At 41.4% G+C, this 21,816-nt stretch overlaps 2 protein-coding genes across 4 annotated transcripts in view; one reads left to right on the forward strand and one right to left on the reverse strand.

Moving 5' to 3' along the window:
* NUP155 (nucleoporin 155) overlaps positions 1-17,488 on the reverse strand; it is a 57,900-nt gene extending 40,412 nt beyond the window's left edge. Inside the window, exons 1-12 of the mRNA XM_045020962.1 lie at positions 17,255-17,488; positions 12,434-12,571; positions 10,833-10,929; positions 9,626-9,696; positions 8,960-9,052; positions 7,631-7,797; positions 6,502-6,607; positions 5,854-5,927; positions 5,411-5,502; positions 5,165-5,262; positions 4,333-4,485; positions 966-1,066 (exon numbers count right to left, since the gene is read on the reverse strand). Coding sequence (XP_044876897.1) covers positions 966-1,066; positions 4,333-4,485; positions 5,165-5,262; positions 5,411-5,502; positions 5,854-5,927; positions 6,502-6,607; positions 7,631-7,797; positions 8,960-9,052; positions 9,626-9,696; positions 10,833-10,929; positions 12,434-12,571; positions 17,255-17,390 — 1,326 coding nt within the window. The 5' untranslated portion in view covers positions 17,391-17,488. The remainder of the gene's footprint in view (positions 1-965; positions 1,067-4,332; positions 4,486-5,164; positions 5,263-5,410; positions 5,503-5,853; positions 5,928-6,501; positions 6,608-7,630; positions 7,798-8,959; positions 9,053-9,625; positions 9,697-10,832; positions 10,930-12,433; positions 12,572-17,254) is intronic.
* Positions 17,478-21,816, forward strand: part of WDR70 (WD repeat domain 70) — a 227,194-nt gene continuing 222,855 nt past the window's right edge. For 2 of the 3 annotated variants that reach the window (XM_045020963.1, XM_045020964.1), the window contains exon 1: positions 17,479-17,622. In XM_045020963.1, coding sequence (XP_044876898.1) covers positions 17,571-17,622 — 52 coding nt within the window. In that variant the 5' untranslated portion in view covers positions 17,479-17,570. Of the gene's footprint in view, positions 17,623-21,816 lie in introns of all 3 variants that reach the window. The other variant, XM_045020965.1, reaches the window with a different exon arrangement.

The following is a 21,816-nucleotide window of genomic DNA, read 5'->3' on the forward strand; positions in this document are numbered from 1 at the left end:
TGCAGAGTCCCATTGCCCTTGCACCTGGAACCCCCCTCAACAAGCATCCAGAACCCCCCACACCTAGACACTTCACTGAACTGCCTGCATCCAGATTGTCCCACACAGAATCCTCTCACCCCACACTTGTATCTCGCCCCCCCCCCCCCCCCCCGAGCTCCTCCACACTTGGATCTTGCCTGGTTGAGCCTGCCTGCCCCACACCTGGTGCTCCCGGCGCAGAGGGGAAGGGCCCTGGGGTATTTCTGGGCCAGGCCCAGGCCTTGTGCTGTGTCAGGGTCTGGTGAAGCCTCACCACTGCATCCGCATTCCAGGGGCGGAGGGTGGGGAGGCTACAGGATGATCTCCCACCTTTGTACAGCCAGTGGCCTGTTCTCCCCAGTGCCATGCTGGAGCCTCTATTTATTGACAAATAAAGCTTGCAGAATTTTAAAATATTGTGCACAGAATTTTTAATTTTTTAGTGCAGAATGCCCTCTGGAGTAAATGTTGCTCCTCTTAGATTATAAACACTTTGTAGCAGGACCATGTCTTGCTGTGTTTATGGACAGTGCCTTGCACATTGCAGGCACCACCAAAACAAAAACAGTAGACAATTTCCAAGGATTTATAATGACCAAGGTGTTTCTTTCAATCCTACTTTGCATCAAACTGGGTTCTCCAGCTGGAGAGTATTAAAGTGGCAGCTCCTACTGAAAGACACAAGCTCCATTCACAAAACAGAGATACCTAGTGTGAGACAGGTACAGTACTACAAAAAAACTACACTGAACTTTTTAAAAAAAAAAAACATAGTTAGGTATCTTGACAAATATTTACCAAATAACTAGTCACAGGAGTTCTTGTGTAAGTTACCTTTTGTATACAGGAATGTTAAAAGTGATTCATGGAGCCTGATATTTAAATATTCTCTATGCCTCCTCAAAAAAATTGATATTACTCAACAATATTGAAGAGCTTACTACCTGTGTTTCCATCATTGGTTTTTGGAAAGGGAAAGAATCATGATTGATACACCACAAGATATCATTATCCTCATTTTCGGAAGCAGCCATCAGCAGGACACCTGACAAAAGAGTAAAATTAATACTCTGTAGTGGAAGCAAAAACTTACATCAAGCCCACTGTTACTAAACCTATATATAAATTCAGTACAAGTCCACTCTACACATTCTTAAATTAATCTTACAAGCGGATCAACACCTACCCATTGGTTGAGTTTATAAACTTAACTATCTAAGGGGTTTTAGTGCAGATGTATATTTAACTGCTCTTTTGCTTCAGGAGACTATATTTGAACAGTCTATTGGATCTCTTTTGCAGTATAGTCTAACATGCACTATATATGCACACAATATATTCCAAGATACTCTATACATGCACACAAACCAGGATGAAGGTTAAAATTAAGACAGAAATTATTTAACATTTTTCATTGATTTTTATGAAAGATTATGAGATGTTTAAATATACCCTGAAAGTAAAAAGTATCTGGAAGTTATTTTAATAATTTCCATGCTATGAAAATTTTAAATAACTCTTCCCTAAAGTAGATTCTTCAGTCTATCAGTAGTGCAGTGACAAAAATGAAAATTGCTGCATTCAGAGTCGGAGACACAAAGTTTATCTAGGAGAAAGAGTTCAGTGCTAAAATAATACACAGACTCTCCTATGCACTTCAAGGATAGGAGCATGAATATCCAATCTTCACAACATAAGGGCTGTACTAATAACTTTCTGGAAGTCAAGGAACCACATCTAGTTTGCATATATTTATGCAAAATACACATATTGTAATACGTGCTTACAGTTGTATCTTCCATGAGAGAGTAACAACAACTGCTTGTAACCAGGGTTCATCAGCAATAAAAGCTTCCAGTGGATCACCCTACACTTATGTCTTCACCCTACACTTCCAGAGGGTGACTGGATCATAACAGAATGATGCATGATGCTTTTGGCCCTTAAGCTGTATGCTATGTAGCACAGGTTTAAACAGAAAAAAAGTTAAATAAAAATATAAAAGAAAAAATACTAAAATAATTTTACTGAAGAAAGGTCGGGTATTGCTATGATCTGGACCAGTGGGTCTCAACCTACAGCCCACTTGAGGCCCAATCAGCACACAGCCGAGGTCCATGTGACATCCGGAGGGCCATACAGGTAGTATATATATTGTGTATATGTGGCCCACATAACACACAGAGAGCTGCATATGTGGCCCACAATGGTAAATAGATTGAGAACCACTTTCTGGACCAACCGGGTCAACCACTACCTTGCTGAATGCTCTTGCAAACATCTACCCTACAATCAATAAAACGAGCATACCCATCTACCTCACAAGAGACCTAGAAGGATTTGTTAATACTAGTATAGTGTTCTGAACATATAAAGTACAACCAAGTCTTTATTATTAATTATTATTATTGGTAAGGGATATTTATTCCAGATATTTAGAAGGGGTCAAAGTTCCGAGTGTGACAAAGTCAGATTTGACACCTACAAGAGAGTGGTCCTATTGGGTTCCGGGGAGATGGGCAAGTGCAAGCCCGACCACAGATAAAGGACCCTCCCCCAGCCCCTGGGGAGGATCCACAGAGCCCAGAAACTCAAGTAATTACGGGGGACAACGGAAAAAATAACAAGGATAGGTGTGAAGGGCAAAGGGTCAAAAAGAGGAAACCTGAAGGCGACACCGAGCAGAGAACCCTGGACAGCGCCCACTGCTCCTCAAAGGTGTCAAGGGAGCCAGCAGACGCCACCCAGAGGAACTCTGCTGGGATGCGTGAATGGAGGAAGGATCGGAAATAGGCCCCACAGTCGCAGAGAACCACCTCAGCCAACATCCTCTCCTTGCTGTTATAGACGGCCACCTTGGCCATCGCTAGGAGGAAGTTGACGAGGAGGTCCCACGACTTTGTGGGGCCATGGATAGGGTGTGCATATATAAGGAGGTGGGGGAAGAAGTGCAGCCAAAAACGTAAAAGGAGGTCCAGGAGGACCCTGGAAAGGGGCTGCAACCTGGTGCATTAAAGGTAAATGTGCCCCAGGGTCTCCCTCATGCCATAGAAGGGACAGGCTTCGGGGACAGGAGTGAACTGCGCCAAATACACACTCATGCTCACGGCTCCGTGGAGGAGTTGCCAGCTGATATCCCCAGTGGGCCGCGGGACTAGGGTGGAATATAAGAGAGTGGTGGAAGGCAGGTATAATATTAGCCCTAAAATGGTAAAGGCCCTTTTCACTATGAGCTGAAAAGGTTACCTCAGGTTAACTAGAGTACCTGAGGCCAATTAAGGGTTGCCTGTGATCTTCAAAAAAACCCCTCTTCTGATAAGAGAAGAGGAGGAGAGATGAGACACAAGTTGCAGCAGGGAGAAAAGGTTTCTCCTGGGTGGAAGGCTGCTCTCCTCCCTATATGGGATGCAATCAAGCCAACTGTGGTTTGGGGAAGGATTGGCACCCAGAAGCCAGCATAATAAGGCAACACCCCAGAGAGAGAGGTCAAGGAAAATGACTCTCTCTTTGTGTTATCAGTTTGTTTCTTTTGTTTGGCTGAAGAGTATTACTTGGGCCTACTTTCTAAATATTGAAAAATAAAGGGGTGAAGGACAGGGAGACCCTCCAGAGCAAGACTAATTTACTCCAGGCCCCCGCCACCAGATGGAGAAACACTGAGGCTGACAAGGTGGAGGAGGTCCCTTGTCACAATATGACTAAACTCAGTTAATACACAGCAAATTTAGTTTGATATTGAAGCCTCAAAGATCTATGTTTTAATTAAAAACAAAAAACAATAAACACGAAAGGGTAACATTTTGAGGAACTGCAATGTGGTTTGATCATGTAGCGCTCAGGGACTTTAAAGTGCATAGTTGCATGTCTCCCCTATGGGTCTTTGAAAATTTACCTGGAGGACAACTGAATGGCTGAAGAGGTCAATGACATGATAAAGAGTTTTTTTCCACTTCTGGATCAGAAGTGACCAAAAACTAAAGCCATCCGAAAGCTATTACGCCGGCCTATACAAAATAAATTAGTAATTCAGACAAGATCACTAACACAACTGGGACACTTATTGGCAAACTAAGCAAAGAGACCAAGGACTTAATGGGCACAGAGCCTAACAATCACTATGTCATGTCTAGAGAGTGTCTTTCAAGGACAAACTTGAGGTACAGTGATAGGATAGTGTATCATACCACTGCCTGTGATAAACTCAAAGTTTCCTACACCAAGTTTCCTACTTTAAAAAGCAATCATGGTGGCGCTACTTGTTATAAAAGTCTTAAAGAATGGATCTTATTTAAGCTGCACTGCAAGGCTTACCTTTGCTATAAAGAGCTCTGTGCACCTTTGATGGCTTCTCCACACTAGAAGAAGCGGAAAATCCTGGAGGCAAGCGGATGTGAACCAGTGTTAACATGGAGGGTCGAGCCATTGGATGCTTAAACGGGGATGTACTAAAATACATTCGCACACCTAGGCCAAAGGAAAAAGGAGATCACTCTTTGGCAATGGATTTTGTGTAAATATTATAAGTGCCTAGCAGTCTCAGCACACTTGATGCAAGGCTTAATTCAGAAGCTTGTAAGAAATTCTATATAAATATTACTACATTCCTTTCTTGAAAATGATCCTTCTATCCAAGTCAAATGATTCTAATCCTGATCTGCCACTAGTTTTCTGTCAAGTATCAGAGGGGTAGCCGTGTTAGTCTGGTTCTGTAAAAGCAGCAAAGAATCCTGTGGCACCTTATAGACTAACAGACGTTTTGCAGCATGAGCTTTCGTGGGTGAATACCCACTTCTTCGGATGCAAGTCAAAGAAGAAGTGGGTATTCACCCACGAAAGCTCATGCTGCAAAACGTCTGTTAGTTTTCTGTGTAACCTTTGGCAAGCCAGTCTCCCCCTATTTCCTCAACTGTAAAACAGGATAAATACTTATATGGTAGGATCAAGTATTTATGAGATGTCTGAAGTGCTTTGAACATATGGAGCAATATACAAGAGACAGGTAAGGTTATTATAACTATTATATAGAAATGTTCTAGTATGCCTGGGGGATAGACAACCTTGAAAAGAAAAATGTTTGTCAATTTTCCGAACCTAAGCAGGTCTTATTTACCAATAAGAGAAGGAGGTAATATTGATTTCTTACCAGCATGTGTGACTGCCAGCAACTGACAATCTATAGATTCTGAATTTTCAATCACTGCTATCTGAACAATAGGCTTAAAAACAGAACGGTCTATAGTCCTAAAAGAACAGAAAAGAGTTTACATAACTGACATCATGCAATAAACAAATCAGAGAATACACAACACTCTTCAAAAGTTTGGTAAAACAAAAAAAATGAAACAGATCACCCAACAGAAAGTATTTCATATCACACTCTTCATATTACCTGGCAATGTTTCCAGCAGCAGAAACAACAGCATTCTGAGAAACAGAAGCAACTCTGGTCATTCCTTGACCATCTTGGCCCAGATCATAAACCTGTAATTTAATAACAGTTTAGTAGCTTCAAAATTAAATCAATGCACATAACTTTATCCCATCATGCAGTAAATCAGATTTCTCTCAATTCTTCTAAGGCCTCAAGCTTCCATGCACTAGAGAACTGAAGCAATAGTCCTTCCTAGTTTGCAATAGAAAAGATCGTGGCCATAATATAGTGCAGAGGGGAAGGGAAATAAATGCAGGAAAAAAATCCTGGGGGAAATCCTTCATGTCTTGACTGACATATAGAGAATCCTAATGTATAAACATGGTTTTTCAGATGGGGTGGGTAAAAATAACGTATCCACATAAGAAAATCCAAATAGGACATTGAAAGTATTCAGATACCTGTATCACTCCTTTTTCTGAACGAGTATATAGGATGTTTCGAGAATTGTCAATGGCAATTTGAACTATGGGATCTGAAAAAAAAGCATGTGAAAATCAAAACTGGATTTGGTGCAAACTAGTTAATACAGTAAAATTGATAGTACTGAAAGAGTACATTTACTTTACAAGAGTAGATTTGACTGGCATTTGACTGAATCACTTATTAGAATGTACTCATACAGGGCATTCCATTTACAATGGGCTCCTGCCCAGGAACAGATTTAAAAGTGACATATTAATACCTTACTGAAGTACAGTAGGACAACAGACTATCACTGTCTAATCCATTACAAAACAAGCATTTTAAATATTTGTAGAAGCATTTCAAGTAAAAGTTTTACTATACTGATTACAATATTATCACTCAGTATCTAAACTTACCAAATTTATACCACAAAACAGGGACTGTAGCCACTATGGCCAACATTTTCAGACTTCAATACCTAAATCCATATCTAAATAAGTAACTTGATTTTCATAACTGCCAACCATTTGCTACTCCCATAGTTTTTAATTCAATGCACTCAAATGTTAAAATGTTGGCCTATGTTTTTTTATTTTATATTAACTTATAAACATTTCAGTTATTGATACTTTATCACCTACCATCCTCTGAGAATGTGAAGTGCAGCAATGAAGGAACAAGGAAAGAAAGGGAGCTCTTTGAATGATTGATCTTTCTACACCGTTGACTAAACCAGCCTGCCTCAGCCTACAATTAAAAACATATAAAGCATTAAAACTAGCTAGTTAATCATGTGAATTCCTGCAGGACGACACAATACATTGATTTTTCATGTACCCAATTTTAAAGGGACACTCCATTTTAAATTTAGATAATTAAAAAACCAACCAACCAAACAAACAAAACCAAACAACACAACAACAACAAAGTAAAAGTTGTTTCAGAAACTTAGAAGCCTTTGAATCTCAAAGCCATTGTTTGTGGTTTTCTAATCACATTTTCCATTTTTAGGGTGCGTGGGTATGGTTGTAATATCTTTCTCTCTCCTGTAATGTGTCAAGGAGCCACCCAAACAAAGGAAACTGATTGGCTAATTGTTACAGCCACCTGCTGAATAGATCTTAAAATTAAGATTTTAACTTATTTGGACAAGGTTGACTTTTACAGGACATACCACAATGGGCCCATGACTTAGTTGGGGCTTCCAGGTGGTGATATAATGTAAATTAATAAAAGATAATCAATACTTTCTTCTGTTTATTGTGTTAAAAAAATAACCAGCCTATAAAAGACTTAACCTAAGAGTGCTGCTTTAGAGACAAAGGACTGGGCTCAAGTCTGTAGATTGAGTCAGTGAAGTAAAATTAAATTCATGACAGCAGATCAAACCTCATCCCAGTCAACTTCTGGGTTTTATCAGTCTCCAATAATCAGGACAGCTGCTCCCATTAACGTGGTTTTGAAGGCAGAGATAGGATGGTTGGGGACAGCAGTGTCTGTAGAAGCTGTCAGAAAGGAGAGCTCATGATGCATCCCCTTTGCGGAACAAACTTTTTTGCTCATTCCTCAAATAAATTAGCTTATCTACCCTATCATGACTGTAGGTTGATAGCATTTCTGTATTAAGAGCTCAGCGCTATCACTCAAATAAATTAAGGCAGGCAACAGAATTGTGGAAATAAGGTGACAAGATTGACAAATTGTAAAATTCTCAAACCCTCAACCCCATAACCAAGAAGAAAAATACCTATGCATAAAGACTATATTCACCTGGTAAGCTACTTCATATAAACAGCCATCCTTTCCAGCCAAAAAGATACGACCGTTTTCAGTGGAAGTTATGGTTAGAAGATAGGTATTATCAGTAGGGAGTGAATACAGAGGATCTGGAAGCAGTTGCATTCCTCCAGACATGCTGTCATTGAGGGCTCCAGAACCTTAAATAAATCAAGAAAAAAATACCCATCATATCTGTTGAGTTTGCTTGTTTAAATACTATGGTATTGTGATTTAGGACTATTTCAGAAAATCAGGAAACACTATAGTGAGACTGCAGCTTAGCGGACTGACAGTTTCTTTCTCTCTCTCTCTCTTTTTTTTTTTTAAAGTCACAAGTTTTGTTTACATTTTTCCTCTCTCAGAAGCTTATAATCAGTACTGTATGTTAAAATATTTTAAGACAATTATTACCTCAAAATCCTGACAAATCTGAACATAAGATTTCCTAGTTTGTCTATCAGAGACATGACATAACAACCTATTGAAAAAATATTCTATTTTAGCCCCCTAATATTCTTCCTCCCTCGTAACTTTCTCAAAACCTCTCATTTATTTTTTCTACTTACACATTTCATGTGTAAAAATATACAGCACTGGGCTTGAGTTTTCTGTGGTTCTGAATCAAATGCCAAAGAGTGTGGCGTTTGCTAATAAGGGTACCTCTACACTGCATTTTGCACCAAGTGGGAACAAGCCTCCCAGACTGGGTTGACAGATCTGGGCTAGTGGGGTCCCATTAGTGCTCTAAAAATAGCTGTATAGACAGATCTTCGAAGTTGCAGCTCAGGCTTGAAACCATCACCTGCCCTAGGCTTCAGAGCCCAAGCCACAACTTCAAAGTGCAGTCTAGACAGCTATTTTTGGAGAGCATGTAAGAGCACCACTAGCTTGAGTCTGTCTACTGATCTGGAAGGCATGCTCCCGCTTGCCCCAAAATGCTGTGTAGATATACCCTAAGACACATTAAAAACTGATGCAGTTCACATGCTGCTCCTCTCCCAAAACAATACTTGATTACTGGGAACAGTTAAAAGTCAGACAATCTTTAAAAAGAACTAAAAGGTGGGTAACAGAGTAGAATACTTCTCTGAATCTCTTGCGTGTACAGAATACTGTATCCTATGTGAAAAGGATGCTATATAGAGTTCTCTTACTCTGGATGCAGAAAGCCATAGAACTTAGGAAGAGCCCCTTTGCATGCAGCTTAATATTTTTTAAATTACATGACTAGTAATAAATTAATGTTGTGTGGCAATTAACTCGCAACTGAGAATATTATCCTAGAAATGTATATTTACTTGGGGTGTGAGAGAGAATTACCTGCTTGCAAATTAGCATAGCTAAGTCCTAGAATCACTATATCCACAGGAGTGGCCAGAACCAGAAGGTATCGTACATGAGGCTGGAAAATACCTAAGAAAAGAAGAAAAGTTAGAACTTAGTATGAATTTGGTGTGCTGGCCTTGAACTAAGATCTTCCCTGCATGAAGGGTAGAAATTTACAATGGTCTGAGGGTTAGTCATATCGAAGGTATGACAGCCTGTGAAGCTCCAGAATTAGAAAACTATATACCACTCAGATGCCCAGTTTTCCAATGCTATATTCTCATTCTATTCCAGCTCTGACAAGTCATGAAATATTGGATCTTAAAATGATATTCTTATTACTATCTTCTTTTCACCTCCAATCCTACCCCCTCCCTCCAACTTTGTGTCCAATCTAATGTAAGCAGCTGCGACCAAAAGAACTACTACAGCTAGAAACCAATATTTCATGCCAGCTCAAAGCAAGTCAGAATTCCTAGTTTTCAAATAGTATAAAACATTAAATTCTAACTTAACAATAATTATAAGACCTCTAATGTACATGACTACCTCACTACTTGTGACTTGTAAATCCTTCAATAATGCCTCTAGTTTAGTAATTCTTTTTTACAGAGTTCAGCAGCTACATAATTTTGTTCACTGTCATGCATTTTTTATTACCTGCCTTTGGCTTCACAAGACCTACAGCAAGAATAGTTTCACTAAGACCATCAAAATAAGCAAGGTCTCCCCTGTCAAAAAATGAGAAAAAATTACATCAAAGCACAACAGAAAAGACTTTCAATATCCAATAATTTCTAAATATACAGAATCTGAAACTTTTAAATTCTTCTGTTACTATTTAACAATTGGATCCCATCTCCTGCATTTTTTTCTTAGGGTGGACGCAAGACCATTAGAATGGAACTGACAGAAAAAAGTCATCATAATAGCTATGTAACCAATCCTCTGTTTGGAATGAAGTAGCCATTTATGGTTTGAGTTTCACATTTGAAATCCAATTGTATTTTTAATTCTCAGTTCCTTGTCTATTTTGTAGTCTATAGTACTCCCACAGTTAGTCCAGATATAGCGCAACAGGAGAAAGGGATTCACTGCACTATTCACAACCAACTTACTTTCTTTCCAATAAAATTTGCTAAAGCAAGTTTAATTTATTGTGGGGAAAAAAATCTATATATAAAAACCCACCTGTAATACTGTGAAGTTAGTATTAACTAACACTATGTAAAGCACAAGTGTAATAATTCTGAAGAAATAAACTGCTGTTACAGAAAATAAGTTATACTATAGAGACACATAAGGAACACAAACCCATGCACTGAATGGGTATCACAAGCTTCTCTCTCTGAGCCATTCAAAAAGCTATGAATTTATCATCATAGTTTTATGAATCTTTAAATCATAAGTCAGGTATGATATTTATATTCATAATAAATTTAAATCAGAAAGCTTTGATATACCTTCATCATTCAAAAGTCACATTATAAATATAAAAATAGCTGATTGTGGGAGCATGGTTGCCTACTACATATATATTAATACACCATAATGCATGGATTAATCCTAGTCAGCCAAGTTAATACAGAGTCTAAAATAAAAACGTTCCTCTTAAAAATTTTGAACTCAAGCTCAATATAAATACACCAACAACTTTAGGAGAGTAGAGAAGCCTAATACTAAAAGTATGCATTTTCCTTACCCAACTCTTATCCCCCCTGCACAAAAAAATCCAGAACCTGAAATGATCAAGGTACCTTAAAATGATAAGTACACTTCTGTGCTAAAACAAATCACTCCCCTTATAACCATCACTTAATTCAGATTTAACACCATATATAACTGTAGAAATTTGTTTTCTACATACCCATCTTCATAATTCCACATAAAAATGTCACTGTCAATGGTCAACCATGCCCTGCTGATATCTGGAAACACTCCCATCATACAATTACATTGCATATCTGAAATACCATAGGTGTAAGGAATAATGTACTCAAGCTTGCCAAGACAAAATCCCCATCAGGCTATTTTAAAGTTGTAAGAATATGCACAGATACTAGTTAAAGAAGTTCTGTATGTGTGTACGAGAAGCTGACATATTTTGACAAGTATGAAAAAATAAAAGAAAACTACCTTTAAAAGAAATCAGATACAGATGTTAGGGGGAAAATTTCCTTGGTATTAACTGTGCACCTCCCAAAGCTATGACATCATACTGCAGCTTTCTCTGCCCTGCTTTGTTTTGAAGATATTGCACATTAGACACATGGGGCATACTCACTATTTACTGCAAGTAAGTACCAGTAATACCAATGGAAGTTCCACCTGTCCATCATAAATAGACTATGCTCCATGCTGGGCAAACCAATAACTACCACTGTTGATGCTTGGGCAGAATCAAATGTTCTCTCCTCAGACACGTTTTTATAGAGTTGGTTTAAAAAAAAAAAAAGGTACCATTTTGTATCCCAAATGAGCATTACAACTGAACAATCCATTAAAAGCAATAACGGCTGTTTTCACTTTCAAGGCCTTTCATGGCTTATCTCCATCCTACCTATCATCAATGATGCCAGCCTCCATTGCCACCTTGTTAAATTTTCAAAGTAAGCAATTTTGTGCTTACTCCCATGCTGCCCCTCATGCTTGGGGAGGAGTTCTACATAAATGTCTGCAAAGTGACATCATTTTTCACCTTCAAATCCTTAAAACTCTGCTTTGCTGTGCTGATGCCTACAAAATGCTTGATAGCAGTTAGGCTGCTGGTGTGTTGAGACTGCTGCATATCATGCTGACTAATACATACACTCACAAACCAAAATCTGAAATGGTGCCCCCAGTGAGCCAGGAGTGGCTAGAGAGCTGTGGGATGGCCCTGGGCTCTGGCAAGACATAGCCCCTGTGCGACAGCATGGAGCCAGCCTTGAGCCGCAGGCCGAGTGTCATGTGCCACGAGCTGCAGCAGCAGAAGTAAGTAACATCCAAAAATATTTAAATAAATGGTATTCTATTATTTTTTAACAGTGCAATTAAAACTGTGATTAATCACAACTATTTTTTAATCTTGCAATTAATTTTTTTAATCGTTTGACAGCCCTAAAAAATATGCATCCCATGCAAGCAACAATTAGTTATTCCACTTGATTTTGAATGTATTTCATTTTTACCTCTAACATATGCAGACCCCTTTAATTTAAATGTACGAAGATTGTTATGACAAACGTACCCAACTGTCATTGAGCATCAAAATTACAACATGTAGCTGCTGACTGTTGAAGCAACTTCGCCTAGATGGACCCCTTTAACTTCTTGGGAGCCATATGGACTCCAGTGTGAGTATGTGCAGGATAAGGGTCCATCCAGGGGAAGCTGCTTGAAGGATCAGGGCCAAACTGATTATGAAATAACAAAAATTCTTTTTTTACATTATACACACAAAGTAAAATGCTATTTTTATTAGGATACGTCCAAATTGCTCCACTAGCTCAGGGGGAAGCGGGACTCTGCGGATTGAACTGATCTCTGGAAGATTGGGTATTGAGAGCAAACCAGGTCCTTGCAAAGGATAATCCATATCTGACATACCAGAAACTGTAGGACTACCTGCAATTAAAAATAAAAATACACTTTACTTTAAAGTTTAATATGAAAAACAAGTTGTCAGCCAAAAAATAATACCTAATTGGTACTTTTCTTCAATTATCCTTAAGAGATTTCCCCGCCTCAATATTTGAATTTTCAGGCACTCATCTCTGTTAAACCTGAATTAGATTACTTTATATCCTCTCAATTTTGATTGATTATTTCAGATAAATGGACAAACTACAAAGTCCTCAAACCACAGGGAAGAACTAAACTAATCTTTTAGTCCCTTATCCTTCAAAGACTTATACACATGTTTAATTTTAAGCATACAAGTATTAAACACGAGTTAATCATGTATATAAATGTTTATAGGATCAGGACATTACACTGTAAATCTAAATCCTAAATAAGACATGAGCAAAAGCAAAATTTACAATAAACAAATAATACACAAATGATCCAAGTGCACTAAGAGTAACACAGCTCACTCTAAATACGGTATTTATGAAGTATTTTTAAACGAGGGACTTTCACAATTTCAAGAGTATTTGTTTAAAGCCATATCTGTAATAAAAACTTTAAATAAAGAAAACAAATAAAACATCCAGTGCACCTCTAAAATTGGCTGATAGGCTCTAAAAATCTAATTGCACCTCTACCCCAATATAACGCGACCTGATACAACACAAATTCGGATATAATCTGGTAAAGCAGCGCTCCGGGGAGGCGGGGCTGCGCACTCTGGTGGATCAAAGCAAGTTCGATATAACGCAATTTCACCTATAATGCGGTAAGATTTTTTGGCTCCCGAGGACAGCGTTATATCGAGGTAGAGGTGTATTTTCATTTTAGAATTGTTGTTTCATATTCTATATTCGTGAAATAAGTTTTAAAAACTGTACTCTTTATTTGAGGAAAAAAGAGAACAAGATATGTAATCTGTCCCTGCATAAAAAGTTGCAAGATTGGGGCCTTTTTTTTGTTGACTTACCCTCTCTGGATGCATTTAAGCATCAATCCTTTTTTTTTTTTTTACTAGAGTCAACCCCAATGCCATCACTCACTATAGGATCATTTAAAATGATAGGTGCTTTAACTTAAGTAACTGTTATGCATAAGCAAGGTGCTTCTGACAAGGGAGAAACATACATAACCCATCAAAGATGACTGAACTGACCCATGTAAAGAAAGGAGGCAAATTCTCAACATACATGAAATATGGGCAATAAACTTTAAGGCAAACTATAGGAATTATTTGGCAATTTGGTAGTGTCAGTGTTAGCCTTAGTCCCCTGTGGACACTCACAGCTTGTCTACACTACCAGCCGGATCACACTGATCCAGAGGGGGGGTCGATTTATCAGGTCTAGTATAGATGTGATACATTGACTGCCAATCGCTCTAGCGTCTACTCTGGTACTCTACCTGAACGAATCGTGCAAGGGGAATTGACGGGAGAGCGTCAACACACTGAGGTGAAGACACCATGGTAAGTAGATCTAAGGACGTCGACGTCAGCTATGTTTTTCATGTAGCTGAAGTTACATAACTTAGATCGATCCCCCCCCATAGTATAGACCAGCCCTAAAGCACCTCATAAATCAGGGTATATATACAATGCAATACAACATCCTCTGCTGGCCTGTGACAGCTGACTTGGGCTGCCCATGTTCAGGCTCCAGCTCTGACACCACGCAAGATCCCAGCCCAAATATCTACACTGCAATTTTACAGCCCTGAAGCCCAAGCGCTGCAAGCCATGGGTGTTTCATTGCAGTGTAGACGTAATCTCAGAGATGCCTCACTGGAACCGGGATTCTGGAGTGCATAAAAAACCAACCTTCCACACAAACTTCCTCATGGATAGACTTTACAAAGGAAAAAGGACACTAAATTATCTAAACTGCTACATGCCAGAAGGAGCCACAACAGTAGTTCCCTTAACCCACCCAACAATATTGTTAATCTTTCCAGCTATACTCTTAACCCAGCAGAAGAGTCTGTCCTATCTTGGGGCCTCTCCTTTTGTCCCTCCAGACCCACGAACATGATACAGTTTTACGGTGACCTAGAATCCTACTTTCGACGGCTCTGACTCAAAGAATATTTCCAACATACCTCTGAACAACATACTAACCCACAGAATCCTCCCTACCAGCACTACAAAAAAAAAAAAAAAAAAAAAAAAGGATTCTGCGTGGACTCCTCCAGATGGTCAAAACAACAGACTGGACTTCTACATAGATTGCTTCCGTCAACATGCAAAGGCTGAAACTGTGGAAAAGCAACATCACTTGCCCCATAACCTCAGCCATGCTGAACACAATGCCATCTACAGCCTCAGGAACAACTCTGACATCATAATAAAAAAGGCTGACAAAGGAGGTGCTGTTGTCATCATGAATAAATTGGAATATGACCAAGAGGCTGCTAGACAGCTCTCTAATATCACATTCTACAGGCCATTATCCTCTGATCCCACTGAGGATTACCTAAAGAAACTACACCATCTGCTAAAAAAACTCCCTGACAAAGCTCAGGAACAAATCTGTAGACACATGCCTAGAACCCCGATCAGAGGTATTCTATTTGCTACCCAAGATCCATAAACCTGGAAATCCTGGACACCCCATCATCTCAGGCATTGGCACCCTAACATCAGGATTGTCTGACTATGTGGACCCTCTCCTCAGGCCCTACGCTACCAGCACTCCCAGCTATCTTCGAGACACCACTGACTTCCTGAGGAAACTACAATCCATCGGTTATCTTCCAGAAAACACCATCCTGGCCACTATGGATGTAGAAGTCCTCTACACCAATATTCCACACAAAGATGGATTACAAGCTGTCAGGAACAGTATCCCCGATGTCACAGCTAATCTGGTGGCTGAACTTTGTCCTCATCCACAACTATTTCACATTTGGGGACAATATATACCTTCAAGTCAGTGGCACTGCTATGGGTACCCCCATGGCCCCACACTATGCCAACATTTTTATGGCTGACTTAGAACAACGCTTCCTTAGCTCTCGTCCCCTAATGCCCCTACTCTACTTGTGCTACATTGATGACATCATCATCTGGACCCATGGAAAAGAAGCCCTTGAGGAATTCCACCATGATTTCAATAATTTCCATCCCACCATCAACCTCAGCCTAGATCAATCCACACAAGCAGTCCATTTCCTGGACACTACTGTGCTAATAAGCGATGGTCACATAAATATCACCCTATACCGGAAACCTACTGACTGCTATACTTACCTACATGCCTCCAGCTTCTATCCAGGACAACCACACAATCCATTATCTACAGCCAAGCTCTAAGATACAACCGCATTTGCTCCAATCCCTCAGAGACAAGCACCTACAAAATCTCTGTCAAGCATTCTGAAAACTACAATACCCACCTGCTGAAGTGAAAAAACAGATTGACAGAGCCAGACGAATACCCAGAAGTGACCTCCTACAAGACAGGCCCATCAAAGAAAATAACAGAACACCACTAGCTGTCACCTTCAGCCCCCAACTAAAACCTCTCCAGCGCATCATCAAAGATCTACAACCTATCCTGAAAGATGATCCCTCACTCTCACAGATCTTGGGAGACAGATCTGTCCTCGCTTACAGACAACCCCTCAACCTGAAGCAAATACTCACCAGCAACCATACAACCAAAACACTAACCCAGGAACCTATTCTTGCAACAAAGCCTAATGCCAACTCTGTCCACATATTTATTCAAGTGACATTATCATAGGACCTAATCACATCAGCCATGCCATCAGGGGCTCATTCACCTGCACATCTACCTATGTGATATATGTCATCATGTGCCAAAAATGCCTCTCTGCCATGTACATTGGCCAAACCGGACAGTCTCTACGCAAAAGAATAAATGGACACAAATCAGACGTCAAGTATTATAACATTAAAAAAACCAGAAGAACACTTTAACCTGTCTGGTCACTCAGCAACAGACCTGAGGGTGGCAATTTTGCAACAGAAAAGCTTCAAAAACAGACTCCAAGGAGAAACTGCTGAACTCAAATTGATATGCAAACTAGATACAATCAACTTAGGCTTGAACAGAGACTGAGAATGGCTGAGCCATTACAAACATTGAATCTAGCTCCCCTTGTAAGTATTCTCACACTTCTTATCAAACTGTCTGTACTGGGCTATCTTGATTATCACTTCAAAAGTTTTTTTCTCTTAATTGGCCTCTTAGAGTTGGTACAACAATGCCCACCTTTTCATGCTCTCTATGTGTGTATATATCTCCTCACTATATGTTCCATTCTATGCATTCGATGAAGTGGGCTGTAGCCCACAAAAGCTTATGCTCAAATAAATGTGCTAGTCTCTAAGGTGCCACAAGGACTCCTGTTCTTTTTGCAGATACAAACTAACACAGCTGGTACTCTGAAAACTAGGGACTAGCGATGCCAGTGCCCCATGAGCTGCTGTTCTGGCTGGGACATGACGGCCTGTGGGGCAGCAGAGGCACAGTGTAGGGCGCTCCGGCACTGCTGCCCGCAGAGGGTCCCCCGAGCAGCCAGCCCTGGAGGGAGGCTGTTTGTAGCGCGCGGGTCCCCGCGTGGCTACCAGGGCTCGGGGGCACGAGCATCACAAGGGGGCGGAGGAAGCTCTGAGCTGGGGACCAGAGCGGTGCCCGGGCCCGTACGGATCCTCACCGGGCGCCGGCACAGCCAGCAGCTCGGACAGGTCCGGGTAGCAGCGATCATCCTGGATCTGCCGGTCGATGATGCGGCCCGCGTTCTCCAGCGCCTCCTGCAAGGCCGGGGCAGCCGGGCTCATCGCCACAGGCATAGCGCTAGCGGCCGCAGAGAGGCAGGACCGCGCCAAACCCCAGCAGCCACCGCGCCTGAGCGTCTGACGCACTTCCGCCTCACGGCCAGTCACTTCCGGCCAAGGACGCCCGGCAGCAGGAAAGGGTTAAGTTTAAATTGGTGGCCGCGGCGTGGAGTCGGTAGGGGAGAAGAGTCGGCGATGGACACAGAGGAGACCGTTGGGGCAGGGGCGCTGGCGGCCGAGGCGTCTCGTGAGTGAAAGGGGGAGGGGAGGATGGAGAACAGGACCGGGGTTCTGAGAACCTGGCGCGGGGGCCGGGGAGCGTCCCGCGCCTGCCCGCAGCCGGTCCTGGGCGCTCGCACCTCGACTGCAGAGCGCAGCTCGGTAACCCCTGGGCTCTTGGGCCGGGCCGGGCCGTGCGCCGAGGTGACGGAATAAAAGGGCTAGGTTGCTCCGCTGAGGGCCGGGCTTAGCGAGCCAGCCCGCGCAGCGTCTCCGCAAGTGACCCCCCCCCCCCCCCCCGTCAGTGCCAAAGTCACTAGCAATACCCGCCTCTTAGATGAGCGGAATCTTCTCAGCCAGCCTGTGACCTAACTCCCGATACTCAGCTGCGCCCGGGCTATGTCTGGTACTGTGTTAACATACAGCCCTGAGCCCCTCACTAGACCTACATCCAGTGATGAGCTGCCAAAATCTTAACAACCGGTTCCCTATAAAAAGTTCTGATTTAAGGGGGGGGGGAGCGTGGGAGGGTCTGGGGGAGAGATCCTCATGGGGTCTGGGGCCCCTGCAGGGCCTGGGCCAATTGCCCCACTTGCCCCCTCCCCTCTGGCCAGCCCTGGAGCTTGCAGCAGCCCCCCACACACACCTTGCTGGGCCATTCAAAAAGCGGCAGCAGGATGACTCCAGAGCTCAGTTGAGCTGCCCAGCTGATGCTGGTGGCTGGCCACGCTGCAGCTGGGGGGAAGCGGGGGAAGGGGCTGGAGGAGCCTCAGCCTCCCAAGCTGGGAATCCTGGGAACAACAGGATGGTCCGGCCTGCGGACCAGAGTTCTTTTCCCACCCCCTGGCCCTTTAACAACCAGTTCTCCACGGAGGTCTAATTTTAGCAACCCGTTCTTGAGAACCTGTGGAAACCTGCTCCAGCTCACCACTGCCTACATCCTTCTCTGTTCCTCACAAACAGAAGCACAGCCTGCTCACAGGCAGAACATTAACATATGTTCAATGAAGTCAGGTATCACATTAGTCTATCACATGGGTAGGCAACCTATGGCATGCGTGCCAAAGGCGGAACGCGAGCTGATTTTCAGTGGCACTCACACTGCCCGAGTCCTGGCCACCAGTCTGGGGGGCTCTGCATTTTAATTTAATTTTAAATTATGCTTCTTAAACATTTTAAAAACCTTATATATGCTACATACAACAATAGTTTAGTTATATATTATAGCGTTATTGAAAGAGACCTTCTGAAAACGGTTAAATGTATTACTGGCATGCAGAACCTTAAATTATAATGAATAAATGAAGACTCGGCACACCACTTCTGAAAAGTTGCCGACCCCTGGTCTATCAAGTACAAATAACATATTACAAAGTATGAGACTATAGTTTTTAAGACTGCAATGTGGGCCAACATCTCTATTATGTGTATTACTGTAGCACCCACGTTGGAACCCTGTTGTGCTAGGCACTCTGCATACACACAGTAAGAGAGAGTCTCTGCATTGAAGAGCAGTCTAAAGAGCCAAGACAAAGGGCACAGGAAAGGACATCTCATCCCCTGTGTTGTACATGAACAAATTCAGGGCTTGTCTATGCTGGCACTTTACAGCGCTGCAACTTTCTTGCTCAGTGGTGTGAAAAAAACACACCCCTGAGCGCTGCAAGTTTCAGCACTGTAACGTGACAGTATAGACAGTGCACCGGCACAGCTTAGGATCTGTGCTCCTTGTGGGGGGTGGTTTTTTTTTTTTAAAGAGAGCTCTCCCAGTGCTTTGCTGTGACTACACAAACCATGTTAAAGTGCTGCCAGAGAAGATATGTCCTAAGGCACCGAGAAATTAAGATACTTGTTCAAGGTCATATGTGATGTCTGTGGCAGGACTAGGAAGTGACAAGTTAATGCCTTAACTGCAAGACTATCCTTTCCTTAAGTAGAAGATGATAAATGGGAAAAAGTTAACAAAGAGCTATGAAGCTGCTGGACTGTTACCAAATTAAGTGCAAGCCAATTAAATAAAGATGTTAATAATAAAGGCTAGGATTTTCAACAAAGCCTAAGGGAGCTAGGTGCTATCATAATAATTGGGCCTACAGATTTATCCTAATTGTAAGCAAAACTATAAAGTGATGGAAAGCTTTTTAAAAAAACAGTAACTTATAATAAATTTTGATCAGAAAAAGTGAAAAAGAGAGCGAGACTAAATTAGTCCAAACAAAAAGGCTCACTGATGTAATTGAAGGGCTTTTAAGTTATGAATGGTAAAGAAAAAAAGAGTGGGACAAGAAATTCATGAACCAAAACTGGTATGTTGGAAATTAGATTTAATTGGTGGACAAAATTATGATGAGATGGGCTGTTCCCATCATTTGCTTTTTGGGGTCCTTAAAAAGAGCTGGGTGGGAAGCTGGCTTCCACGGTGCTGGCTGAAAAAAGGGGATGGAGTGAGTTACCGCATCATCGCTGCTACCCACACCATCTTCTGGGATCCTGCATAACAATATTGTACCTTCATAATCCTGATCCTGAGAGATGTCCTGACAAGATTATGCCACAGAGAGGGACTCAGATGATATTGCCACCTCCGCTGGCTCCAGCTAAATTGCACTTGGGATGTGAGACTTTGTGTGTCTCTCTTCCCCCCTTCCCTCCTCCCTGCCCTGCTCTATGTTTCCTTTTCCTTTTTTACCTTATTCTGTCTTTCTCCTATCTTTCTCCTTTTTTTTCTTCTCTCTAATAAGAGTCTGGTTTAGCCAGCCACAACCATATATTTTTGAGCTCTGCTGTAAGCCTGTAACTAGAAAAGGAGCTAAAAGCAATACCCTTAACAATCTGATGGTGTTACAAGTTTGCCAGGTCTTTGAATGGCTGATGAGACCATGTGCTTTGCCTGTGTTTCTCCAGCAATGAGGTTGCAAGTGAAAGTCAATACCAGAGGCAGAAGCTGCATTTTCTCTCTTTCCCATTGTTTTTTCTTCCCTCTTGTTTTGTGTTCTAGGAAATGGGGTTAGACTTTAATGACATCAACAGTTGCTCCAGCTCATTTCAACTAACTTTTTTTCACTGAAACTATTTATAATAATCTTTAATACCATTTAAGAGACTGTCAAACAGGGAGTTTTGCCTTTAAAGTCTCTTTACAGCTGAAGGAAAAGGGAACAAGGGATGTAGTTAGAATGAAAGCCTTACTTAATACTTTACATTTCAAATGTTTTAACTCTTCCTTCTTTCAGTATCTTTAGTAAAAGGTTAAAATGATTTTTAATGATGTTTGCCATGGTACTAAGCAGGCTAAGTTCTCTGTATACCAAACACTGTTTAATGTGGGATGATGACAGGATTAGGTTAATACCTTTGTCTCTTTGGGCTCTTTATTCCATCTCAGTTAATACAACAGTGCCGAACTCCCATTGATTTAATTGGAGTTAGGCACCTACTCCATAGCTCTATAGATTATGGAGATCCTTAGCCATTCTAACAATTTGCCCCCACCTCTTTCTGTCAACACATTTTTCTCATTGATGGTAATGTATGTTTAGAGCTTTTAGGTCTTGTACGATGTTATCCCTCCATCTTCTCCCTGGCCAACCACAATGTCAGAAACTGTAAGGATGTCCTTCCAAGAGATGCTTAGTGTATCTGTCTTCTGTCTTCCAAACTGCATGTCTTGCCCACTGAAGTGCTTGGGCTTTCATAACATCTACTATACTTCAAGGCTGCCCAGAGGATTTAGGGGGCCTGGGGCAAAGCAATTTCGGAGGCCTCTTCCATAAAAAAATTACAATACTATATTCTCCTGGGGGCCTCTGCAGGGCCTGGCGCAAATTGCCCCACTTGCTCCCCCTCCATGGGCGGCCTTGGGAAAAATAAACCTTCTGCATCTCGGCACAAATTCAGTTTTGAGAAAACTTCTTTACAAGGTATCACTGGTTCTCAGCATCAGCTAGTGCTAAAAGGCACTAAAGCTCATTAAAAGGGTTGGACAAATATGTGCTGTCAAAACTGTTTCTGGATCGAAAACTAGGGGTTTTTAAAAAGCAGAAAAAAAATCACGGACAATGTCTGCTTTTCTTCAAAATTTGTTGTGGTTTTTTTAATTGAAAAGCTGAAATTAGTCTGCCAAAACCTGAATATGGTTTGGGGTTTCAGAAGTTTGTGGCCAAATATTTGCTGCTTGCTGTGTTTGATTGTTTAAAGATACAATAAAAAAATTCTGCTTAAA

This window comes from Mauremys mutica, chromosome 6, assembly GCF_020497125.1.
Source record: "Mauremys mutica isolate MM-2020 ecotype Southern chromosome 6, ASM2049712v1, whole genome shotgun sequence".
NCBI lineage: Eukaryota > Metazoa > Chordata > Testudines > Geoemydidae > Mauremys > Mauremys mutica.